Genomic DNA, 21,874 nt, shown 5'->3' with positions numbered 1-21,874 from the left:
CACTGAAAACATTAAGTAAAATAATGTGCATTTAAGTGTTTTGTAAATTGTATGGGAAGATTACAGTGTAAAGAAAGGGAAATCTGTAAAAGTTAAGTGACCTATCTAATATCACACGGCTATCAGATGTCAGTATAATACTGAAGTGGAGATAATTACCACTGATACTTCAATAATAATAAAAACGATAGCAGTAGTAATAATAATAATAATAGCTGCTTATTATGAGTAGACATTCTGCCTAAGGCTTCACCTAAATTATTTCATTTACAACAATAATTTAGTTTTGTATATGGAACATGTTACTGTTTTCAAATCTCTTTATAATTATACAAAAGGGTTATAATTTATAACTCTTTTCAAATCTCTTTAAAATTACTTTATAATTTTATCTCGAGCCATTGGAACTCATGAGCATGATTATATTTTAAATGACTATATGAGAAATTTTGGAAGTGCAGGATATGTGCTTAACTTTCCACATCAATACAATAAGGAGAAAGAGGATCTTACTTCAAGATTATGAAAATCAGGCAACACAATTTCAATATGAGTCACAGATACAGGCTAAAGTGTCATGACTTTGCATTAGAAAAGTGTGATGACCAAGGATTTTGCCTCGATGGTGATGTTTTCCCAAAATTTTTGAAATGGGCTTTATGTGCTCGTGACTAGGCAAACAGGAATTTGCTAGATTTGTTAAGCAGTTGTAACTCTAAGAAATGGTTACAAATATATACATACCCAAGTGCTGCGTGAAGGTCTAGAACTTTCCTTGCGTAAATAGCATGAATTTATTCTCTGTTCCTCCATGTATTTGTGTTTCTTAGCACCACTTGATGAGACGAGACTAATACAATATGTAGCTGATTCTGATGAGGCCAAGAGCCACTGAACGCTGAGAAGTGTCTACTTCTCAGGAAAATTAAATCGCTGTAACTAATACCATCCCCTACCAGTGTGTGGAAAAAGGGAGCCATGCTTTCATAGTAAGGCAACAAGAACGTGGGTGTGTATATTGAAATCACCAAGAGACTTGATTGACGTAGTGTTGGAGGGGTGATAAGAGCAAAAATCACTGAGAAATTACGTATTTTGGGGGAATATTCATTCCTTTAACTCAGACTTCAGATAAACAAGAGCTTCAAAGGGATAAGTTAAATATCTAGTACCAAATATCAGGGGGAAAAAAGCTACTACGAGTCCAGACTTGATGGAAATCCGAGATGTTCCGATCTGTGCATGATCTCATTAGCCTATTGACTCCGATGTCTAATACATAAATCATTCAAATTGTTTCTTTCCCTGAAGCCAATATTCTTGCCAACCCAATGTAATCTATTACCCGGGATGTGGTGTTGAGCAGCATCTTAAAAAGTTTTCTTTTCCATTAAAAGTTCTGTTTACTTCTGTTTGTAGTCAAGTATCCAGTACAAAACTTGGAAAACTGAGGCAAATGAGGTAGCTTCCTCCCTTCCCGAGTCCTCCTCCTGTGGCCTTAACACTAACCACCTTTTCTGAGCTCTTCTGCTTCTTCATTAGTACTTGACACTTGCTCACTGCTTAGAACTTGGGATCCCAGCTCCCATGTTCTGAGATCCACTAAGCTGTTACGTGCCTTCGCCCAAGCCCTGAAGGGGAGGAGGTATTTGCCCTTCCACGGGCCTGATCCCTTCTGTGCCATTAGCCAAGGTCAAGGTGTCTGTTCCTTTGGCTTCGGAGTCCTCCCCCGGCACCTTCCCCTGAAGTTTTCCAGTTCCTCGACCCAGAATCCCAACATTTGCCTCAGACCTATTCATGGGATTCACACTTAACTGCCCCCTGTCCTGGAAAGTAAAGTTTTCTACCCTCATAGAGAAGGTGGAAGAGAAGGAAAGTCACACTTTGAGGCTATGTCAGTAGTGTTAGGGAGGATCAAAACTGGGGTACAAAGGTTTGTGTTCAGTTTAGTTCAAAAAACATTAAGTAGGCATCCCCGATGAGCACATATTACACTAAGTATAAAAAAATGAGATGCACAGTTTCTGCTCCGAAGAGCCTTACTGGGGGGAAAATATGTAAAACAGAACTTTAATAAAATTTTCTAAGTACAGCCATAGAAGTAAAAGTGATAGTAACTATTAAAGCTAACAATTTCGAGGACTTACTATGTGCCAGATATCAAGATAAAGACTTATCAAGAATCTTGCATTTCATGTGAGTGGAGAGGAAGGCAGGGACCTGATGACAGGTGGCCTTGGACTCATGTGAACCCAATTAGGATTTTATACTGTACTGAATGGGGACTCGTTGAAGAATTTGAAGAAAGTGACATGGTTGGGTTAGATTTACATTGTAAATAGATCAAGCCTATGGCTTGAGGGACAAGACACTAGAGACAGGGAGATCGGGCCAGAGCCAGGGCAATAGGCTTAGAGGAAAAAAAGAGGAGAACTTTGGTGCAAAAAAATATTTCAAAATTAAAATTAGTGAGATTTGTTAAGTGACAAATACGAAAGCGAATAAAGAGAAGAGTCGAAGACGTCACCCCGATTCTGGCTTGGGTGACTAGTAGGCACACGGGAAGTCGATGAGGAGAAACAGGTGTGGGAGAGTGCTGGTCACATTGAATCTGGAGTGGCCACGGGCGGTCAAGTGGGGATGTCCAGTGGGAGGCTCGATTTAGCGGTCTCGAGATGCGGGGAGAGGTCAAGGCTGGAGATAGAGCGGTGGGAAACTTTCTTGTCTCCTTTCCTTCTCTCCTCCCCAATCACCCACTCATTTCATTTAGGTTCCCATATTCGCGTCCTTGCATTCCAGGTCCTATGACTAAGTGATAGGAAAAGAACTGAGCAATAAATAATTTCCTCTTCCTCTTCCTCATTTTCACACAAGTCTAAATAAGGCTGTCATGATTTGAAGACAGTGTAAATTCTCTGGTCCAATCCTATGATAAGATGCATCACCATCTCACAATTCATCTAATTTTTCTTTGACATTTCCTTCCTAGAAATCACGGGATTCCCCCAGTCATTTTATATAGCCCCAGATCTGAAGTCTCTGTGTGAATCATGCGTGTATTTTAGTAGTAAGTGTTTATTGGTCTTAAGAATGCTTAAGAATTGGTCTTAAGAATGCTTAAGACCAATAAACACTTAATGGAAAGCTCTCAATGGAAAAAAGATACAGAAATCTGTAAGAGGGTAAACAGAAGTAATTGACATCTGGATTTGGAATGTATTCCATGACGATGTGGTTTTATTTGGAATGTATTCCACGATGATGTGGCTTTAGAAGGTAAACACCTTCTAAGTATATTTTATGACCGTTAACGTTGAAATATATTACTTTTACTAGGCATACAGCATTGGCTGAAATGTACTAGGAATATGTTAGGCTAAAGACGCGTTAGGTAGTATAATAATCCATTCATCCGTAAGTAATCCACACAGATAATAGAGAGTTGAATGATGCATTTGTCGTGGTTATGAGTTCATTATTATATTATTGAACCCTAGAAGGAAATGTGTCACTGTAAGCAGAGAGTTTCACCTGGTGGCTAAGATGAGTGGATTCATGATTCACAGTGCATTCTGAAGCTGCTCTGAAAATGCAATTTCTCTTTATGTGCTTTTGGCATGATAAGTTTTAGGCAGGTTATTGGCTTTTTCAAATAGTTGACTCACAAAACACTGGATATCTGCTCCCACAGTCTGCCATCCACCCGCATCTATGTTGGGGTTATCACTTGGCAACAAGATAAATACTCTGGATGAGGTGTTACACTCCCTAACAAAGCTTGTTTCATGTGCAAACTTTCTCACACTCATGGCTGCCCCAGGGCAATATCTTAAAATAGGTGAGGTTTTTGCTTTGTGTTGAGCTGGTTTCCAGGACTGTCTATCTCTGTGGCCTAGGTTCACTCTTATTCAAAGCCCTCATTCTTCTGCTTATCCTCCTGACACACCCCAAATTCCTTCCCAGACCACACTGACTCCACCCTCTCTGCAGAAACTTAGGTACACGTCTTATTTCTCCCAGAGCCGTTAACATGCGATGTTATTGGTAATTGTAAAAGAAGATGTTTATTCTCTGACACAGCTATTTCAAGAAATATATATTAGAGGGTGTTTTAGTTAAGGTGATCCCAATTTCTCACCTTAGAAGTGACTTCTTTCACATACATTTGGTTCTGCTCACAGATAACAGTTATTTAAAATTTCCAGAGCAAACCGTGTTGTCCGAATACTAAGGCTAATTCATAATCTTTGTCCAAGATAAAGTGTTTCGATATCTTTAAATGAAATTCATTAATAACATAAAATCATTATGTGGAATTTTATGTCAAAACGAGAGTTCCTTTTCAACCCTACAATCATATCATGCTTTGGATAATTTCAGTGGTGACGTAATGGCTGATGTAGAGATGATATATTTTTCTAATTTGTATACTCCCCGTCTACCGGTAAAGGGTAATTATGGAAGTATCAGGGGTTACTCATTCAAAGTGGAGAGGAGAATAGAGATACTTTGCAATGTGCCTAAGTAAGTCATTTAGCAAACACATAGTGAGCGCCCAGAATGAGCCATGTGCCTGTCCTTGTCATGGGGGAGACTACTGTGGCTGTGCAACTCACGGTGTTGCCCTCTGGCAATGAGGCAGACGCTGAGTGGTTAACGGTACAAGCCATTCGTTCGGTCACAGTTGGATGGGTGTTTCAGAGAAAAAGCAGTGCATGCTCTCTCCCACTTAGAAGATTAGAACTTTATTCTCCAAGTTCTTTTCTTATTTTGGGAATCATTTCTCCTTTCTACATGACTCGCTGTAGTACTACTGGGAAGAAAATAAACACTCTGGTAAAGATACTTGGATAATGTGTTTCTGATTTTAAAGGTAACGCATGTCTATCATGAAAAATGGGGGGAAATTTTTTAAAGTATAAAGAAAATAACGACAGACATCTAGAATCAACCATCCAACGATAACCAGTGTTCGCCTTTTGACATGTTTTCTTCAAGTCATAGTTCTGCATATATTTTACTTATACAGTTGAGGTCATGCTTTATATATAATTTTTTATCTCCTTTCCCACTTACGATGATCTCATATACATTTTTCAAGAGGATAAGAAAATGAGAAGGTGAAAGTCTTTCTGTTTCATTATTCGCAACTTCCGTAGAAGTCACCTGTCCTTCAGCTGTTGCTGTTTCAGGTAATTTGAGGGACCACGATCCTATCTGATTTGTAACTGTAAGGGACGGTTTGTGGTAGCCGTGCTCTTTCTTCTACTTGACCTACTGACTGGGTTGCTGTCGTGATCTCCCAAGAGGCATCTTATCCTCTGGGTTCTTCTTCCAGAATTTCCAGATTTTTCTTCTTAAAGCGCCACTTTTTTACGAGTCACTTCTCTTCTCCAGAGTTCGCGGTCGTCTGCTTTTAGATTAGACCTCCGCTCAGTCTGGAGTCAGAGGCCCCTGAGACGCTGCCCCCTTTCCACTCTCTCCCTTCCCTGTCGCACAGACTCTGCTCTAGCGATCTTGCCTTCCTATGTCTCTAATTTTAGTGCTTTTCCCTGTCAATCTTCAATTTTTAAAATTTATCTCGACTCTTCTTGAGGTCCTAATACACATTCTCCCTCCACCCACGACACTTCCTACCATTGGAGCCAATCAATTTGGCCTTTAATCATAGATTGCCTTTTACAACTTTCTCTAGTTGTTTGACGTGTGAACGTCTTCTCTTCTTAGGCCAAGTTCCTAAAATTGCTCTAATCTAGGCAGGAAGGCAACTCTTGTACCTGGCCACCAACCATCGCTCTGTTATTCCAGCTAACACTATAGAGTACTTACCGTGTGAAAGATAATAGGCTAAGTACTTGATAGACATGATCTCATCTATCCTTCACAAAAGTCTACCCGCTTAGGAACGCTTTTGGCTGCAAATGGCAGAGGATCTAATGTGTCTAACGATACTTAAACAATACAGACTATTATTTCTTATCTCATGTAACAATTACAACAGGAGCAAAACCCGGAGGTGGGTGGTTTCCACTTTGGTTTAGGAGTTCTCTGCTGTCAGAGTCTGGTTTGGCATCTCTGCAAATCTCTTGGCCTGCTTCTATTGTTGCAGTATGGCTGTAGCATCTCCTGGCATCGCATCCTCAGATGGCCACGCTCAAAGTCAGGTGGGAGGGGATGGTGTAAGATAGGGAGGTTCTCTTTGCATCTCTCTCTCTTATCGGAAAGGAAAATTTCCCCCAAACATTTCCCAGCAGGCTTCTCCCACATCTCATTGACCAGACTGGGTGATACAGCCACCCCCTAGATCGACAACTAGGCTTTCTTCTCCAAGATCCATAAATCTCTGAATCTTAAATAAAATCAGGGAGAAGGATAGCAAAAATGGATTGCTTTTGCATAGGCAATGAACGGTATCAGCTGTGTAGCATTATTGGGAAATTAAAGCTCAGAGAGGTTGAGAAATTTGTGCAAGATTATACAACTAACAAGTGGCAAAAAAGAGATTTTGAGTCAAACCTTTCTGAGTCTCTTGGAATTCACAGTTTTGCTTAACACACTCTATGGCCCTTTCAGAGAGTTTTAACACCTTACTCAATTCATCAAAAATATTTAGTAAGCACCTGCTGATGCTCAGCCCTGTTCTCGCTGATGAAAGGAAATTACGTATAGAATCTAGTTAGAGATCGTAATTTGGCTTTCGACTGCCAGACACAGTTTCTGAAGAACTCATCTATCCCACTGTCCCTCAACTCAGATGAAACGGCTAGAATATACAAGATTAATTAATTAATCAATCAACGGTCCATTCTCATATTGCAAGCTCAGCTCTACGAGGTGAAGTTCTGAGTATCAGGAGTTCACTGAGAATTGTAGAAGTCAGACTGGATTTTATGGACGTTATGAGGCGTGAGATTCAGATCTGTAAGGAGAAGGAGGCATGACTTTCCCTTTGAGAAGAACGTAAGGGAAAGCAAGGAGAAACAGAAACAGTAGAGCTTGAAAAGTGAGCGAAACAAAGTTCTAGGCGCATTTGCGATTGGCTGAGCTGCCTGTTGAGCTGCCGACATGTGATTACAGAACAGCTGAACACATGGTTCACATAGACATTGCCAGAGGGAGACTCCTGCCACTCTGTGATGTTCGCACGACGACAAAATTGCCTAATGATGTATTTCTCGGAATATACCCCCATTATTAAGAGGCATATGACCGTAATTTGGCTTTCGACTGCCAGACACAGTTTCTGAAGAACTCATCTATCCCACTGTCCCTCTAAAAATAACGAGGGCTTCGGGATAAGTAACCCCATTCATTTTTGACCAGAGACTTACATTTGCAGGATGAGGTAGGGATAAATTTGGCTCTGTGGACTACAGACAGGCTGAGAAGAAGCTCACACAGAACTGAAATCCACAGTCTTGGTTTCACTGACACCCCAGATTGTCAACCCAGCTTTCCATGTACAGACGTGGAGCTGCCACAGCGGCTGACAGGCAGCATGATGCTTTTTCATTCTCTTCAATCCTATCTCTTTGGAGATTTCCTAGACGTAAAAGTAAAGTGAAGAGAAGAGAAGCCATCTTTACAATGTGTTGCAAACAATTTTCAATAAACTCTAACCATATCAATATTTTCAGACTCAAATTGTATATCATCATGCATATCTTTTATTTACTTTAGTTCCTCAAATTCCTTTGGTTGTATGTAAAAACCCAGCGATTTTCTCAATCAAGTTTTCAACATCTCAATTTCCAATGAACACCTATGATTTACCCAGAGTTAAAGATTAACTTAAAGCACATCATGGGTTTTCACTGTTTAATGAAAGATAAAATCTTTCTTCTAAACAAGGTCAAATATTAAGTGTTTTGGGTGTGGCTATTGACAGGAGATTAGGGTGGAACCCAGAATTATTTAGGACATTATAGCTTGAGAAAATGTAAGGCATTTTAAAATATAGAATTTCTAAGAAAGGAAACAATGATCTTCTTTTTCTTTCCGTGCCATAGGGTCCCTGGGGAGTCGCCTAGAGTCTATATATAGAGAAGAGTCCATTGCCTTTATGTATCGCTAAGATAGGAGGGATACTGTGGAATTTGGTATTATCCTTGAGCACAGGTGCAGAGGGGTCACTTGAAACTGGGACCGACAGGTTTTAGCTAATTTTAACAGGCATGGGTAGATATTGCCAAAGCCATAAGTTTCTGAGTGACATCATCCTCTCCCAAAATTTCTTAAACGGTGCCTTAGCAAACAAGCATTTTTTACTCTAGTGATGTCTTTCTGAATCACTCAAAGGATACAGGTTAGAAAGAGAGAGAGAAAAAAAAAGTCTGTGGGCGGGGCCAAGCTTTATAAAACCAGTCATCACCATGTCTGAACTCTAACAACTCTCAGAGGACCGTTTCCTGTCATACAGCACCTCAGAAAATAAGGTATTTCAGTGATTTCCACTGCCATCTCTATGAAATGTGGTTTCATTGTTTCTCTTTCTTCGTACTGGTATTATTAACAATGAAAATTAAAGTGTGGGATGTTTTTAGAGGATGAGTGAAACTTTAGTGGTGTTCTCTTCTTTAGTTGTTTGTGTAACTGAAAATATTCTAGTTCAAGATTTGAATTACATTAATAGCAAGACTTAGTCTTGAATCTCAGAAGCCAGCAAATGCCTATGTACCATTAACCAAACCAAAAAGTATGTCTGAGTTGGGATGTCAGTTTTATGGAACAGGACAGTATATATATATATTCTTTACTAGAGAGTGTTTTGACACTGCATTTGATGGGACTATCTAGGTTAATTAAAATGTGTTAATTTAAGCAACTGAAAGTAATCTGTAAATTGTTTATAATTATTAAAAAATTAAAAGATGATTCAGTGTCCATCCAAAATAATCAGAAACTGTAGAAATTAAGCAAACTTCTGGGCTGGGTCAGTTCAATAATCGATCAATTTACTAAAAGGGAGAAATTAGCTAAACTTGTTGGATAGACTGAGGTAATAGTTCAATAAATAATTTAGCCCCTCATAAAATGACAATTATTCCTTATGAAAGTCATCAAAGAACATAAATTGCGTTTAATTTTGAGGGGGAAAATCTGGTAATTTTGGGTGGGACATTTCCTTGAAATGATTGTTTTCTCTTTGGGCTCACTGAATTTTCTGGTCAATTTCAAACTATTTGCCCTGTGTAGTCACATAAAAATTGTTTTAAATACCACAGCAAATTCAAATCCAATGTCCAGTGCCAGAGGGAAGGGAGACTGTGGTAGTGTGCTGGTGGTACCTCCCAAGTTCTTGGTGACCTGTGCCAAGTTTCAGTGGCACATTTGTCAACTTGTGTATCAGGAACTGCCACAGACACGTGGAACCAAGCCTCACATTTGCTTTCCATCTATTCTTCTCGATGATAATATTAAACATTCATTAGGAGCATAATATTTGGGAGTAAATAAAGTTGTATAACTTATTCTGATGTTAAGAAATTCACAACAGGTGTTACCTGTTCTGGGAGATTATGTTATTTGATGTCGCTTTGTGGCTTTAATTTTACATTGTCCTAGGCAGATTCCCACCCAAAGATAAGGCGTGGACTGGTCTGAGGGTCAGGAAACGCTGTACACGTATGCTGTCATAGATTTCTAAAACTATACATTTCTCAAACCTTTTTTGAAAGGTTTGTAGAAAAATCCCTGGACTTGGAATCAGAAGACTGAGACAGTGGTATGCTTTGAAACGAACAAGCTGTGCAATGTACATTTTCATGTTTTCATTTGTGTGACAGGAGTTACTGTGGGCAAGTAATTACACAAATTAAACAAAACAACTCAGTTGAATGAATTTGGTAACTTTCACAAATATCAGGTAGTATTTTCTATATTAAATACAGTTAATTGCCCCTTACTTAAAAAATAAAATTTAGACTATTTTTAAAAGAAGTAAATGCATTTGAGACAATTTAGTTTTGTCCTTACTCTCTCTCTCTTTTTTACCTTCATAAAGTCACCTGAAATCCTAACATGACATTCAAAGCCCTCTCTGATGGTTTGTCTTGACACTTAAATTTAGTGTCAAAGCGACTGACTATGGAGGTTATTATAAAGAATTAGATATAGGAGAAACCTACATTTACTTTTCTGATTCTGATCTCGTATTTATTCTATTCAAATGGAAATAAAGAAATGATTTATTTGTTATTAGTTCTCAGTTTGTTTCTGAAACTTCAAGGTAACTTACAAAAAAACCCAGCTACCCATTAAGACTAATTGTAAGGGCAGTTTAAAACTGGTAGAAGAAAGAGGAAACAGATTTCTGAGCCACCCGAGTTAATCTAATCTCAGTGATAAAGCATGAAAAAAAAAAGTAATTTTTTAACTAGAAAAGCCTTCTAGGACCATTGCAGACTTGCAAACTTCCTCTTTTTCATTTCCTCTTTCTAACATTTCTCAAACTCGTAACTTGCCCAAACTCTTTCACATAAAAATGAAGACAAACACCAGCAGGTGAGGCGTGTGCGCATTTGGACAGAGTGAGTTTCCAAAGCTGACCTGGGCTTGATTCCTGCACCCCCGCATCCAAACTCTGTGAACTCGTGCGAGTTACTTAACCTCTCTGAGCGTCAGGCTGTAATCTACACTTACGATGAAAGTGATGGGAGCTGCCTCCGGAAGGGCTATGAAGATTAAATGAGAAGAAGAGGCGGAAAGTTTCGGGGACAAGTTTTATTTACATGACTATTTTGTCTTCATAAAATGCAATCGGATGGTGTTTCAAACGAGAAATTTTGACGCAAATTGCAAACTTTCTGAAAAAGAATTGGTCGTGAACCAAGTGTTTTAGAAGGTTAGCGGTGGATTAGGCAGAGAAGCGACTGCTGGCCGTCAGTGGAGAGCCCTACTGAGCAGAGACAGGGGCAGCAGGCTTGCTCACCCTGGGACCTCCCCAGCTCCTCCCCAGCTCTGAGAAACCACTGTCACAGAAGATTTGCTGTGAAATGTTGGATGTCAGCATTGTTTGATATATTTATATATTTTGGTAATTGCAGGGTGTGTTATATAAGCCATTGTGAAAGCACAACATGCAGTCAGAAAGATGATTATTGGCCAGTACCGACAGATACCCACATGCACTTGGGTGTGTCCGGGCATTTGGCTCCATGTGAAGCCTTAGGTCTTGGAAGGTGTGTCTGTTATTTACCTTCAGATGGTCGATAAGGGTGTGTGTGTGTGTGTGTGCGTGCGTGCGCGTGCACGCATGTGTGTGTCGCATGCCCAGGATCACCCCTGCAGTGTTCTCTGCTAGCAGGTGGCTGGAGAAGATGGGGGCCTTTCCAGCACTTTCAGTAATGAACTCCTCAGCACAGGAAGCTCTCTCGTAGCAAGGCTGTGATATGCGTGTGGGTGGAAGGAGGCAGATGCCAGAGGTAGGACTGAAAGTCCCAACCTCCAAACAGTGAGTCTCAGTCCCTTCCAGAAGCAGAGAATTGGAAAGAAGATTGATCATCTCGATTGGATCCAACAAGGATAAGTGTGCGTGTGGCATGCATGTGTTTGCAAGTGTGTGTGGTATTTGCAGATAAGCATAGAAGTTGGGAGCATGACCTGGGGGCCACCCACCTGGCTTTAATTCCTAGTCTTCCCCCTTATAGTCAAGTGACAATGGTCACTTTTCTTCTCCTCTGTGTGCAGCAGTTTCTTTGTAGAAGGGAATGAGCAGGGCCCTCTTCAGCATTTTGGTAAGGGTGAAATTGTAAGTACAACAGCATCTCTTGGACTGTAAGAGTTCAATAAATGCTATTTATTGTTATTGCTATTAGGATCATTATTCTCTGAAGTTCCACTACTCATCATTTAACTGTTCACTACATCTCAGGATAGGCTACGTAATTTGCAGAATCCAGCGCCAAAGGAAAATGCAGAACCCCATGTTTAAGATCATTGAGAATTTCAAGAAGGTGACAGCAGAGCCCGTTACGACAGCATAGGTCACATGACCATAATGCCGTCCTGGCTCTACTTCACGTTGTGTCATGAAGGGAGAATAGAGAGGGAACCCTGCCCTGTGCAGGGTACGGCCTGTACTACTCTGCCGACACCACCCAAAATGCCACATCACTTTTTAGAGCTGTTCTTTCTTCCTCGCTTGCCTTCCAGGTTGAAACAATGGAAGACCTCTATGTGGCAAACACAATTTTTGCCCTCAACTTCTTCAAGCATCTGGCAAATACCAGCCCCACCCAGAATCTCTTCTTCTCTCCGTGGGGCATCTCCTCCACCATGGTTATGGTCTACCTGGGCGCCAGAGGCGACACCGCGGACCAGATGGCCAAAGTGAGTTTCTGTGAAAGCTCCAGATCAGGACTGAATGATTCCTGAACTGAATAGTAGACTTTCTCTAATTTTGTGCTCGAGATATCTTGAGTATAACAAGGTTAGCAATCATCACGTGCCATTACAACACGAGTTTCTTAGATTCAAATCTGCAAAACAGCCAGACCACAAAAACCCTGAACTGTCAATAGTGGAAGACACATTGGAGCTCCTTACCCCGCAAAGCTGGAAGCTATGAATAGTGACTACATCTTACCTTTTAATAATATGTGTTTATATATTTCAAAGTACTTTGCGTGCTTTATCTCCTTTGGTTTTAAGACGTGTGTCATTTTGTAGGTGGGGAGACCGGCCTCGTGAAGGAAGCAGCTTTCTTAGGTCTATGCTTTCCTCACTCCTGGCTCAGGCTCCTGTGATGGCTCAGCTAGAGTGCTGTGTCTGTTCCCCACTTGAGTAAAGAATTCCTCCTAGTGCTTTTCAAAGAGGGTCAGGCAGAGAAAAAATTGTCCCAGAGCTGTGGTCACCACGCTTTTGGAGATGCACAGGGAGCGATGTTGACTTCTGGAGACCTCACCGTGTTATCAACCTCGCGAGATCATGTCAGCAACATGGGGCCTGGCATGACAGTCAGCCTTCAAAATCCAGATGAACAGGGTGTGGGAAAGCTGGCTTTCTTCTTTGGTTAATGGACACAAACTCTGTTAGAGACCCTTTACCGAGTCTGGAGCCTTGAAACGACATTGAACCTCTTCAACCACACACTGTGAGATTCCTACGGGATGAATTCAACACATTTAAAACTCATATGATTCTGTTACTTCCTAGGTCAGTGACCCAGAAGAGGTCACCATATAATTAAAATTCTGTCATACATACATGTACGCGAACAGTAAAATTGAATGCTTCACGTACAGGCTCTGGTTCTCACAGGCTTTTTGTCACACCAAGATGCCGCTGGCTGCTTTCAGGTTTCCCACAAGAGTTGCACCGGACTGTGTGTTTATGGATCCTTCCCAGGTACATGGTGACCCATTTAAGATGGGCCTTGTGAGAAGTGGTTCCCAGAGAGTGTTGGCTAATCTCCTCGCAGGAGGAAAGGGGTTGGCTATATCACTCCCTGTGTTTGTGGCAGTTTAAACATCGAGACTCAGTTGCTCAACTCTGATGCCAGTAACATTTTGAAATATGCTCCTTTCCCTTTATTTTCTCTGCCTTGAAAAAGTAAAGACAGCAAACTGCATTGAAAACTTCAGAAAACATTAGAGTCTCAATCTCTTCGATGTCAAGAGATCACTAGCAATCAAAAGCAATATGTTTTGAGGCAAATGCTGAAGAAAGGACTCTGGGTTGTTAAAATAAAAGAGATTAATTTTGATACCAGAGGAAAATGAGCTTCTGGGTCATTCTGGGCGTAATCCAGCTTTTCTGTATCTGGAAAGTGCTTGAGCACGTGAAACCAAGAGATTTTATATTGTTTTCTTGTAACTCTGCTGCAAAATTTTAAAATTTAAAGGCGAATTTGGTTAATTTGCTACTAAAAAGAAAGGGGATAATCAACTCTTTGGTTTGGAGGAAGAAGCATGGACTTTGGGGACAGACTCACCTGTGTTGGAGTGGAGGCTTTGCCACTCGTTACGAGGTGGGCGAGTGAAGGCATTTAAGACAACTGAGCCTAGAGATGAATGGCTGGTATGTAGATTTGTATAAAATACCTCGTGCTGACTCCTGTAGGGAAAGTTTGGGGTGGCTGACACTTACATATGACATAAAGAAGATCCCATACACAGCGGCAGCTAGGCACTAAGAGGCACCTGATAGCCATTGCTTTAAAAGTTAAGTAATTTAGCAGAAAAATGTAACTGTTCCTTCTAATTCCAATTGTAGGTGCTTCAGTTTCACAAAATGAGAGTCCACGACGTCACCCCAGTGACCCCAGTGATTGCCACCGGTTGTGAACTCAAGCAGCAGATCCAGAAGGCCACTTATCCTGGTGTTATTTTGAAGGTATCTGACTCATTCATTTATATATATATTTATTATTAATTTATTTCTATTACATATAACATTAGTATTTTATTCCTATCACCTAATATGTGTAATATTTATTATAAGACCCTGATATTATATACATACATATATTAGTATTTTGTTTCCAGAATCTTCTTGTCTGAAGTCACAGGATTAGACTGAAAAGGAACTTAGTATGACTTCCCCTTTTCACAGAGAGAAAACAAGACTCAGGGTCCTTAAGTAAATATTTCATGGTCCCACCAATAACAAAGGGCAGAGCCAAGGAAGAACCCAGACTTTCTGACTTCTGGGCCAAGACTCTTTCTAAATTTTGTCACACCACCCTGCCTCTAGTTGGGTTTGTGTAATTTATTCTAAAACTGTGGTAGAGACTCCTAAAATACACATACGTGGATGCAGATTTCCAGAGGGGAAAGGGTCAGGAGTGACAAGTGGTTGAGGAATGGAGAAGGTCAGAGAAGGTCAGGCTTGATGACTTCATGAGAGACCACTGACCTTCAGATATCCTTCCCCTACCCTTCTATCTCTCCATTCATTCTCTCTCTCTCTCTCTCTTTTGTCTCTGTCTCTGTCTTTCTACTATCTATCTATCTATCTATCTATCTATCTATCTATCTATCTATCTATCTAACATCCATCTATCCATCCATCCATCCATCCATCTTAGGTAGTATTATCTTTCTTCAGTACTTCATGTCTTAGATACTAGCTATCCAACTAAATTATAGAAACAGAGATGTGCTCCTCTTGGAAACCAACATCCAGAATTTCACTACTGAGTTAGGTTGTGGTGTGGTATCTCCCATAGCTTCCTTTTTGGGAACACTTATGCTCCACCTGCCGGTTACCCAGGGAATTATGAGCAAAAGGAGCTGGAAAGGGTTCATTCATATGGAGATTCAGCCAGGTCTCCTGAGACTTCTGGCAGTCGTCTGCAGGGCTCTGTCCTCTGCTGTGACTGAGCCCCTTATCTGTCACTGGGTTTACAAACTTATGTTGCAGATCAAAATTCCCCTTCTCTTTTGTGGTTTACTAAAACCCAGATTTTCCACTGTGTAGACTATGCATTAATTATAAAATGGGTACTTTTAGAAGTTATATGAACTTTTAAAAGAACATTTGTAAGGTAACAATTTAATATGATAAAAATTTCTTAGAAATCTTAAAGTTTAGGACTATAAAAGGAGCCTCACTCTCTTCTAGGGCGTTGGTTACTTCTTGGTTAAATCCAATCCATAGGCACAGCAAAATAGGAAAGAACTAAAACATTGTCTTATTAGTTTTGTTCCACATCTATATCAAAACTATTTCCTCAGAGATTCCTCTAGAGTATCAGAAAATAATATACATTAATATAGCATTTTATTGCTGTATTGAAAAAAACACTTTTGCTTAAGAAACATCTTGTTTAGTAGTCTTGTGTTATGTAAAGAGAATCCCTCTTTTCTGTCTAAGGCACAAGCTGAAGATACGATCCATTCATCCTTCCGTTCTGTCATCTCTGCAATCAACGCGTCCACAGGGGCTTATGTATTGGAAAGTGCCAATAAGCTGTTTGGAGAGAAGTCTGAGAGATTCAAGGAAGTAAGTAAAACCCGTAGTTGAAATGGTGGGACCCTATAAATCTGCAGTGAGGTCACTTTCAAAGCCGTTCTCCAGGATTTGTACGAAGAGGGTTAGCATTGCTCGCGGGCTCCCTAAGGCTCCCCTACATCACTGGTCACGGCAACTATCCCTTAGGCTTTCTCTCTCTCTGATGCAAAAGTCCCATTTACTGTGTAGTAAGGAAGGATATAATTGACTTCCAGAGCCATGAACCCCTAAGCCCCATCTCCCTCTAACTTAGTGTCTATAATATAGGATGTAGGAGGGCAAATTGAGTTGGGACTGGAGTGTGGGAAAAGGAGGCCTGCAGAGCGCGTATAATCTGCATCATTTCCTTGGCTCCCAGTAGCCAGCCTCCATCCTTATGCCAGCCCAGGATCCCAGTCTTGACAGGAAGCCCGTAATTCACAATTACTCTAAGGTTTGTTCAGTATACATTCTGTGTAATCTCCTGTGTTTTTCTTGCTTTAAAGGAATACATACGACTCTCTGAGAAATATTATTCTACAGAACCCCAGGCAGTCGACTTCCTAGAATGTGCAGAAGCAGCCAGAAGAAAGATTAATTTCTGGGTCAATACTCAAACCAAAGGTAAAACCAAGGAAATAGTTTCTGTTCTTTATTTTAGAAAACCAATCTGTCTTTAAAAACCATCCTTGAATTTAGTCTTTAATACTTTAATAGTCATCCAATTTTAGTTATTTTGGTTAATGCAAACTTATTCTTGTTTAGCTGAGTGTTGTTTTAAGTGAGAAAAAAATAATTGAAGCCTATTAATAGAAGACATTTGTTCAATACTCAAATAATCTGTTTTTGGATATTACATTAAAATAGACTAGGAGAGAAGGCAGAAGTTTTCCAACATAGGAAATATCAGTACTGAAATAATTGTGACACTACGTCCTGACTCCGACGAGTCAATGAGAAGGGGCCTCCTGGAATACGAAATGTTTATGTTACGATTAGGAGAATGGGCTGTAGCTGGCCAGGGAAAGGGCGTGGTGCCTGGGGAGAGAGTTCTAGACAGAGTGCGCAGATGTGCGACTATCCAGAAGTGAGGGACCTTGGCCCTCTGGAGCGTTGTATAGTGCTAAGAGGACAAGATGAATCTAAAGAGGCGAAGTAACACACTTTTTAAGCTATTCCTACATTTAAATATCCTCAGTGACCTCCTGTTGTCCTCAGAAGATCTTGCTCTTTACCTTGACTTTTCAGTTCTCAATAATCCAACAGACTGTACGTGATGGCTGCTGGAGCAAACAGGATGCTGGTTGCTACCTCTATACTTACTTTTAATGCATGCTTCAACTTCAGAATTTAAGTGCATCCAAAGTCTTGCCCTTTCCTAGAGATACTTGATCTTTCCCTCTTCTGGAATCTTCTGTGTGCTTTGTTGGCGGCATGACTTATGCTGATGTTTGCCATATAAGACCTTGAGCCGTTATTGAACTATTTTATTTTGTTTGCTTTGCCGTCTAGCCTAGACTATAATTATTTAAGAGGAGGGCCAGTAGGTCACACTTCTCTTGTGTCTCCGCAAAAATTAGCACAGTTTGTTGCTGACAGTGAAAAATCCTTCATTCTTCCAAATTTGCAGGTAGAATTATAAGCCTCAAATAAATAATTGTTGAAAAACAACATATATATGGATTTCTAAGAGCAAAAAAAAAAAAAATAAAATAAAATAAAATAGAGATTATTATGGATGAAGAATAGTTTTGGAATTTCAAAGATTTAGGAGTTGTTTGGATTGAAAAGATCCTTGGGAAGCATTTATCCAAACTTATCATTTTATCGTGTGGGTGTCAAGCCCCCGAGGGATTAAGTGGCTGATCTAAGATCCCACTACTAGTTAGTGGTTAAGCTGGAGTTTCATTGTCTTCTGATCCTTAATATAACTCCAGAATTCTTCATTTGGATGTTCAAAGAGTTTGGTAACTTAATGCAAAAAAAAAAAAAAATTTCTTAACTTCTGTATTTAAAACATAGTTTCGAACAATCGTTTGGTTTTTTAGCCACCATAATGGAAAAAAGCACATGAACTCGATTCTATAGCATTTAAAAATATTTTTGTTTCTCTAAAAATAGATTATCTGCTTTAGTTCTTTACTTCCATTAAGGATTTTTGAATCATTTTTCTAAAGCATTAATGAACTACTGACACAAAGGAACCAGGAAAAGCGAAGATTAAGAGAAGTGAAAGTAAAAACGGAATACGAAATTTAAGAGACACATGAAAGTTTTGCTTTTTGTGAACACCTTAAATTTTCTCTTTAAGTGTTGTATTGAATGACTATAAACCAATCAGTTGTATTGCACAAATACCAAGTAGTCATTTGGACTGTTTGTTTTACCGAATTTTATAATAATTTCAGAGAATTTTGTTTTATTTGTTATCTAATACTAGTTGTCACGTGCCTCACAAAATTAAATAAACATTAGTAGATTTCAGTAGTTACCAAGAATTTTAATTGCCTGGGAATATACTGAGTGAAGCCATTGAATGGACACGTTAAAGCTGGTCATACTACCGTGACTTTATTAGTCGCACTGTGACTAGGACTGTGAAGACAGAATCCTGACTAGCTTACCAAGATTGTAGCCTTGGGAAGATTGTTAGCCTCTTTCACCGTGGTGTCCTCTGGTGTAAAATGACACTAATACTCACCTAATAGTGTAGTTGTGAAGATTAAATAAACTAATGTATTTAGTGGTTGAAATATTGCAGAGCAGATATTCACTATAAATGGGTTGCCTCTTAAACCAACTTAAGAAAGTATCACACTTGGATGTTATTGTTTACCGAGACCGTTCTCTAGCTCGCTCATTTACTCTCTTCTGTGTTGTCATAGTACTTTGCATTATTTAGCACTATTATAGAACTTATCGCGCATTTTCCATACCTGATTTTGAACTTATCTTCCAATATTCTCAGTCCCACAAGGACCTTTCTTCCTTGCTCGCCTCATGACTCTGCACTACTCCTAGTGTAGGTCTAGCCTAAATTTCTGAAAAAATGTTTCTGAATGAATCAGTAGGTCAGACCCACAGACTGTCTAGACCAGATCGAGAGGAAGCACACACGACGCACTGTGGGAAGGTGTGGTTATCTTCCTCCTCTTTCACTGGCATCCGAATTAAATAACTTCCTACAACTATAAAACTTTGAAAAAAAATGATATGAAAAGAAATGAAAGTCTGCTTTGCACATTCGATAATAATTCTAAATTTTATACGTCTTCGTTTTCTCTTGGATTTTCCAAACCTTCTAAGAAATTTGGTCCGAATTTTACTTATCCTTTAAATAAATCCAGAGAAAAACTTTAGCTTGAAGATCAACATCTCCGTGGAGTTTGACAAATGTGGCTGCTGAGTCTGATTGTGACGCAAAAGATTCAAGGAATTATAGTAACTTTCACAGTTCTGGATCATGATACCTAAACCCATGTCATGTTTTCTGTAGGCAAAATTCCAAACTTGTTACCTGAAGGTTCTGTAGATCCGGAGACCAGGATGGTTCTGGTGAATGCCGTCTACTTCAAAGGAAAGTGGAAGACTCCATTTGAGAAGAAATTAAATGGGCTTTATCCTTTCCATGTGAACTCGGTATGAGACAACGAGACAGGTTTTCCTAACATATACTTCAGGGGCTTAGACAAGACAGGAGAAGAGACAAGAGAGACCATTCGCTGATGCTATTGTATGATTTGCTAGTTATAAGTGATGGACGTTGAACAGTTGATTGACTCTTTCAAGCTACTGAAAATCATAGTAATTTTGTGAGAGATCATATGAGTGGTGGTGGAAGACTATGGACTTTACGCTTACACAGTCCTGGACTGGAATGTAGGCTCTTTCTACCAAATATGACTTAACTTATGTTGTATAAATTACATTTTTTAACTGTAAAACTAGGATAATAATAATATCCAGCTCAAAAAGTTATAAGGATTCAATGAGATCTAGCGGAGTTCTTGGCCCATGGTAGGTACTAAACAAAGATTTTAGTATTCTTATTATTGTCCATCTTATTAATAATGAGTGTAATCTTGAAAAAGGTAATAAGATTAGAACCACTGGTAGTGTATGCAAATAATTTAGTTTGTTTTCTAAAACATTTCTTAAACACTAAAGCAGAACACATTCTCTTTTATGTCTATAAGTCTCTTGACATCATAGTATAAACTTTCATATTTTACTCTTTAATCATTTTAGACTCAGCATAAACCTGTACGAATGATGTACTTACACGAAAAGCTGAACATTGGCTACATCGAAGACCTAAAGACTCAGATTCTAGAACTCCCATACGCTGGAGATGTCAGCATGTTCCTTTTGCTTCCAGATGGAATTGCTAACGTGTCTACTGGCCTGGAGTCGGTAAGTCATTCTAACTTCAATTGTTTTAGGTTTCTGGGGCTAAACTTACCTTTCGTGATGAACATCTCTCTAACTTAGGAAATCATGTGCGACTTCTCACAGAAATACATGAATCGGTTGCTAATAAATGTGGCATGTCTCAAATTTTCATTCAGAGCCACCTGCTCACAAAAAAACTTTACTAATCTATTAAGTTTTTATACCACCCGCAATGTAATAAAGTTAAAGTCACTGATTTTTAACATTAGATTTAGAAGTTGTTTTCCTTCTTTTCTCGGCACTCACTGTTTTGTTGTGTGGTGTTGATTTGTAGCTGGAAAGTGAAATAACTTATGACAAACTCGACAAGTGGCTCAGCAAAGACACGATGGCTGAAGATGATGTTGAGGTATACATCCCCCAGTTCAAATTAGAAGAGCACTACGAACTCAAATCCATTCTGAGAAGCATGGGCATGAAGGACGCCTTCAGCAAGGGCCAGGCCAATTTCTCAGGGATGTCGGAAGGGAACGACCTGTTTCTGTCCGAAGTGTTCCATCAAGCCACTGTGGATGTCAATGAGGAGGGCACTGAAGCCTCTGCTGGCACCGGGGCTATTATGTCAGGGAGAACTGGCCACGGAGGCCCACAGTTCGTGGCAGATCATCCTTTCCTCTTCCTTATAATGCACAAAATAACCAGGAGCATCCTCTTTTTTGGCAGATTCACCTCGCCCTGAAATTGAAGGGTTCTGTTTCCGTAAAGGATTTTGGAGTAAGAGTTATAAGCCTCAGAATTGCTATAAGTACTAAAAATTAGAGGCTTTATCTGTATATTTCTGTTTTCCCGAACAACTTCTACTACACACTAGATATAATACAGAAATAACTAGACAATTGTCAATTATAACATAACAACCCTATGAATTGTTTGGTTTCTTAAAATGGGATGATGTTCCATTTTGTTCTTCCTTACTCTTAGTTTATTTTATAGCATTAACTTTTACTGTATTATTTATTATTTTATATAATTTTTATTATTGTTCACTGTGCATTTACTGTTGTTGATACAGTTATAAAAACAGGTGATTGCTATTTTTCTTTCTAAGGAAATGCATTTGTTTGTTTTTATGATGAAGGACGATTATGTGTCCTATGCCCTTCTATGACAAAAACCTAGAAGAAAGCATTGAACAACAGGCATATAAATGTCATGTGCATTTATAACATTATGTATCACACAGATGTGTCTGTAACTTATGTAAAATTTAAATATATAATAAATAAACATGTTTCCACACAACCATTTTTTTTGTTGCCATTCTATTAGGTCATCAGATCATAAGACCCGTTATATCTTGCACCCCAGGAATCAGGAATCATGGCTCATTTGTGGGAACCAAGAAAAAGTAGAATAAAAGAGCCAAGGCGGTAACCTCTCCTTTTGTAAGGAGCCCCTTGGGGTCATGTGAGAATGGTTTAGAGTTGCCTTCCAGCAGCATAGGTCAGAGCAATTCAGCAGTGTAGTTTGAGTCAGAGTCCTTTGGCAA

At 39.5% G+C, this 21,874-nt stretch overlaps 1 protein-coding gene across 1 annotated transcript; it reads left to right on the top strand.

The window, feature by feature from the left end:
- The first annotated feature begins 8,409 nt into the window (after positions 1 to 8,409).
- Positions 8,410 to 21,064, top strand: SERPINB2 (serpin family B member 2). The gene is made up of 8 exons (XM_039838402.1): positions 8,410 to 8,435; positions 12,154 to 12,330; positions 14,215 to 14,334; positions 15,817 to 15,945; positions 16,440 to 16,557; positions 19,430 to 19,572; positions 20,182 to 20,346; positions 20,660 to 21,064. Exons 2-8 carry the CDS (start codon positions 12,163 to 12,165, stop codon positions 21,062 to 21,064), a joined length of 1,248 nt encoding a protein of 415 aa, XP_039694336.1. The 5' UTR covers positions 8,410 to 8,435; positions 12,154 to 12,162.
- The last annotated feature ends 810 nt before the right edge of the window (positions 21,065 to 21,874 follow it).

This window comes from Pteropus medius, unplaced genomic scaffold, assembly GCF_902729225.1.
Source record: "Pteropus medius unplaced genomic scaffold, Ma_sr-lr_union100, whole genome shotgun sequence".
In the NCBI taxonomy this organism is placed as follows: Eukaryota; Metazoa; Chordata; class Mammalia; order Chiroptera; family Pteropodidae; genus Pteropus; species Pteropus medius.
This window is presented reverse-complemented; position numbering and strand designations above follow the sequence as displayed.

What these genes read in the sequence shown, in the direction of transcription:
- SERPINB2 (XM_039838402.1), top strand. Translation starts at nt 12,163, where the DNA reads ATGGAAGACCTCTATGTGGCAAACACAATTTTTGCCCTCAACTTCTTC. An exon ending in ATCCTGGTGTTATTTTGAAG is followed by an intron (nt 14,335 to 15,816) that starts GTATCTGACTCA and finishes TTTCTGTCTAAG; the next exon opens with GCACAAGCTGAAGATACGAT. An exon ending in GGTCAATACTCAAACCAAAG is followed by an intron (nt 16,558 to 19,429) that starts GTAAAACCAAGG and finishes TGTTTTCTGTAG; the next exon opens with GCAAAATTCCAAACTTGTTA.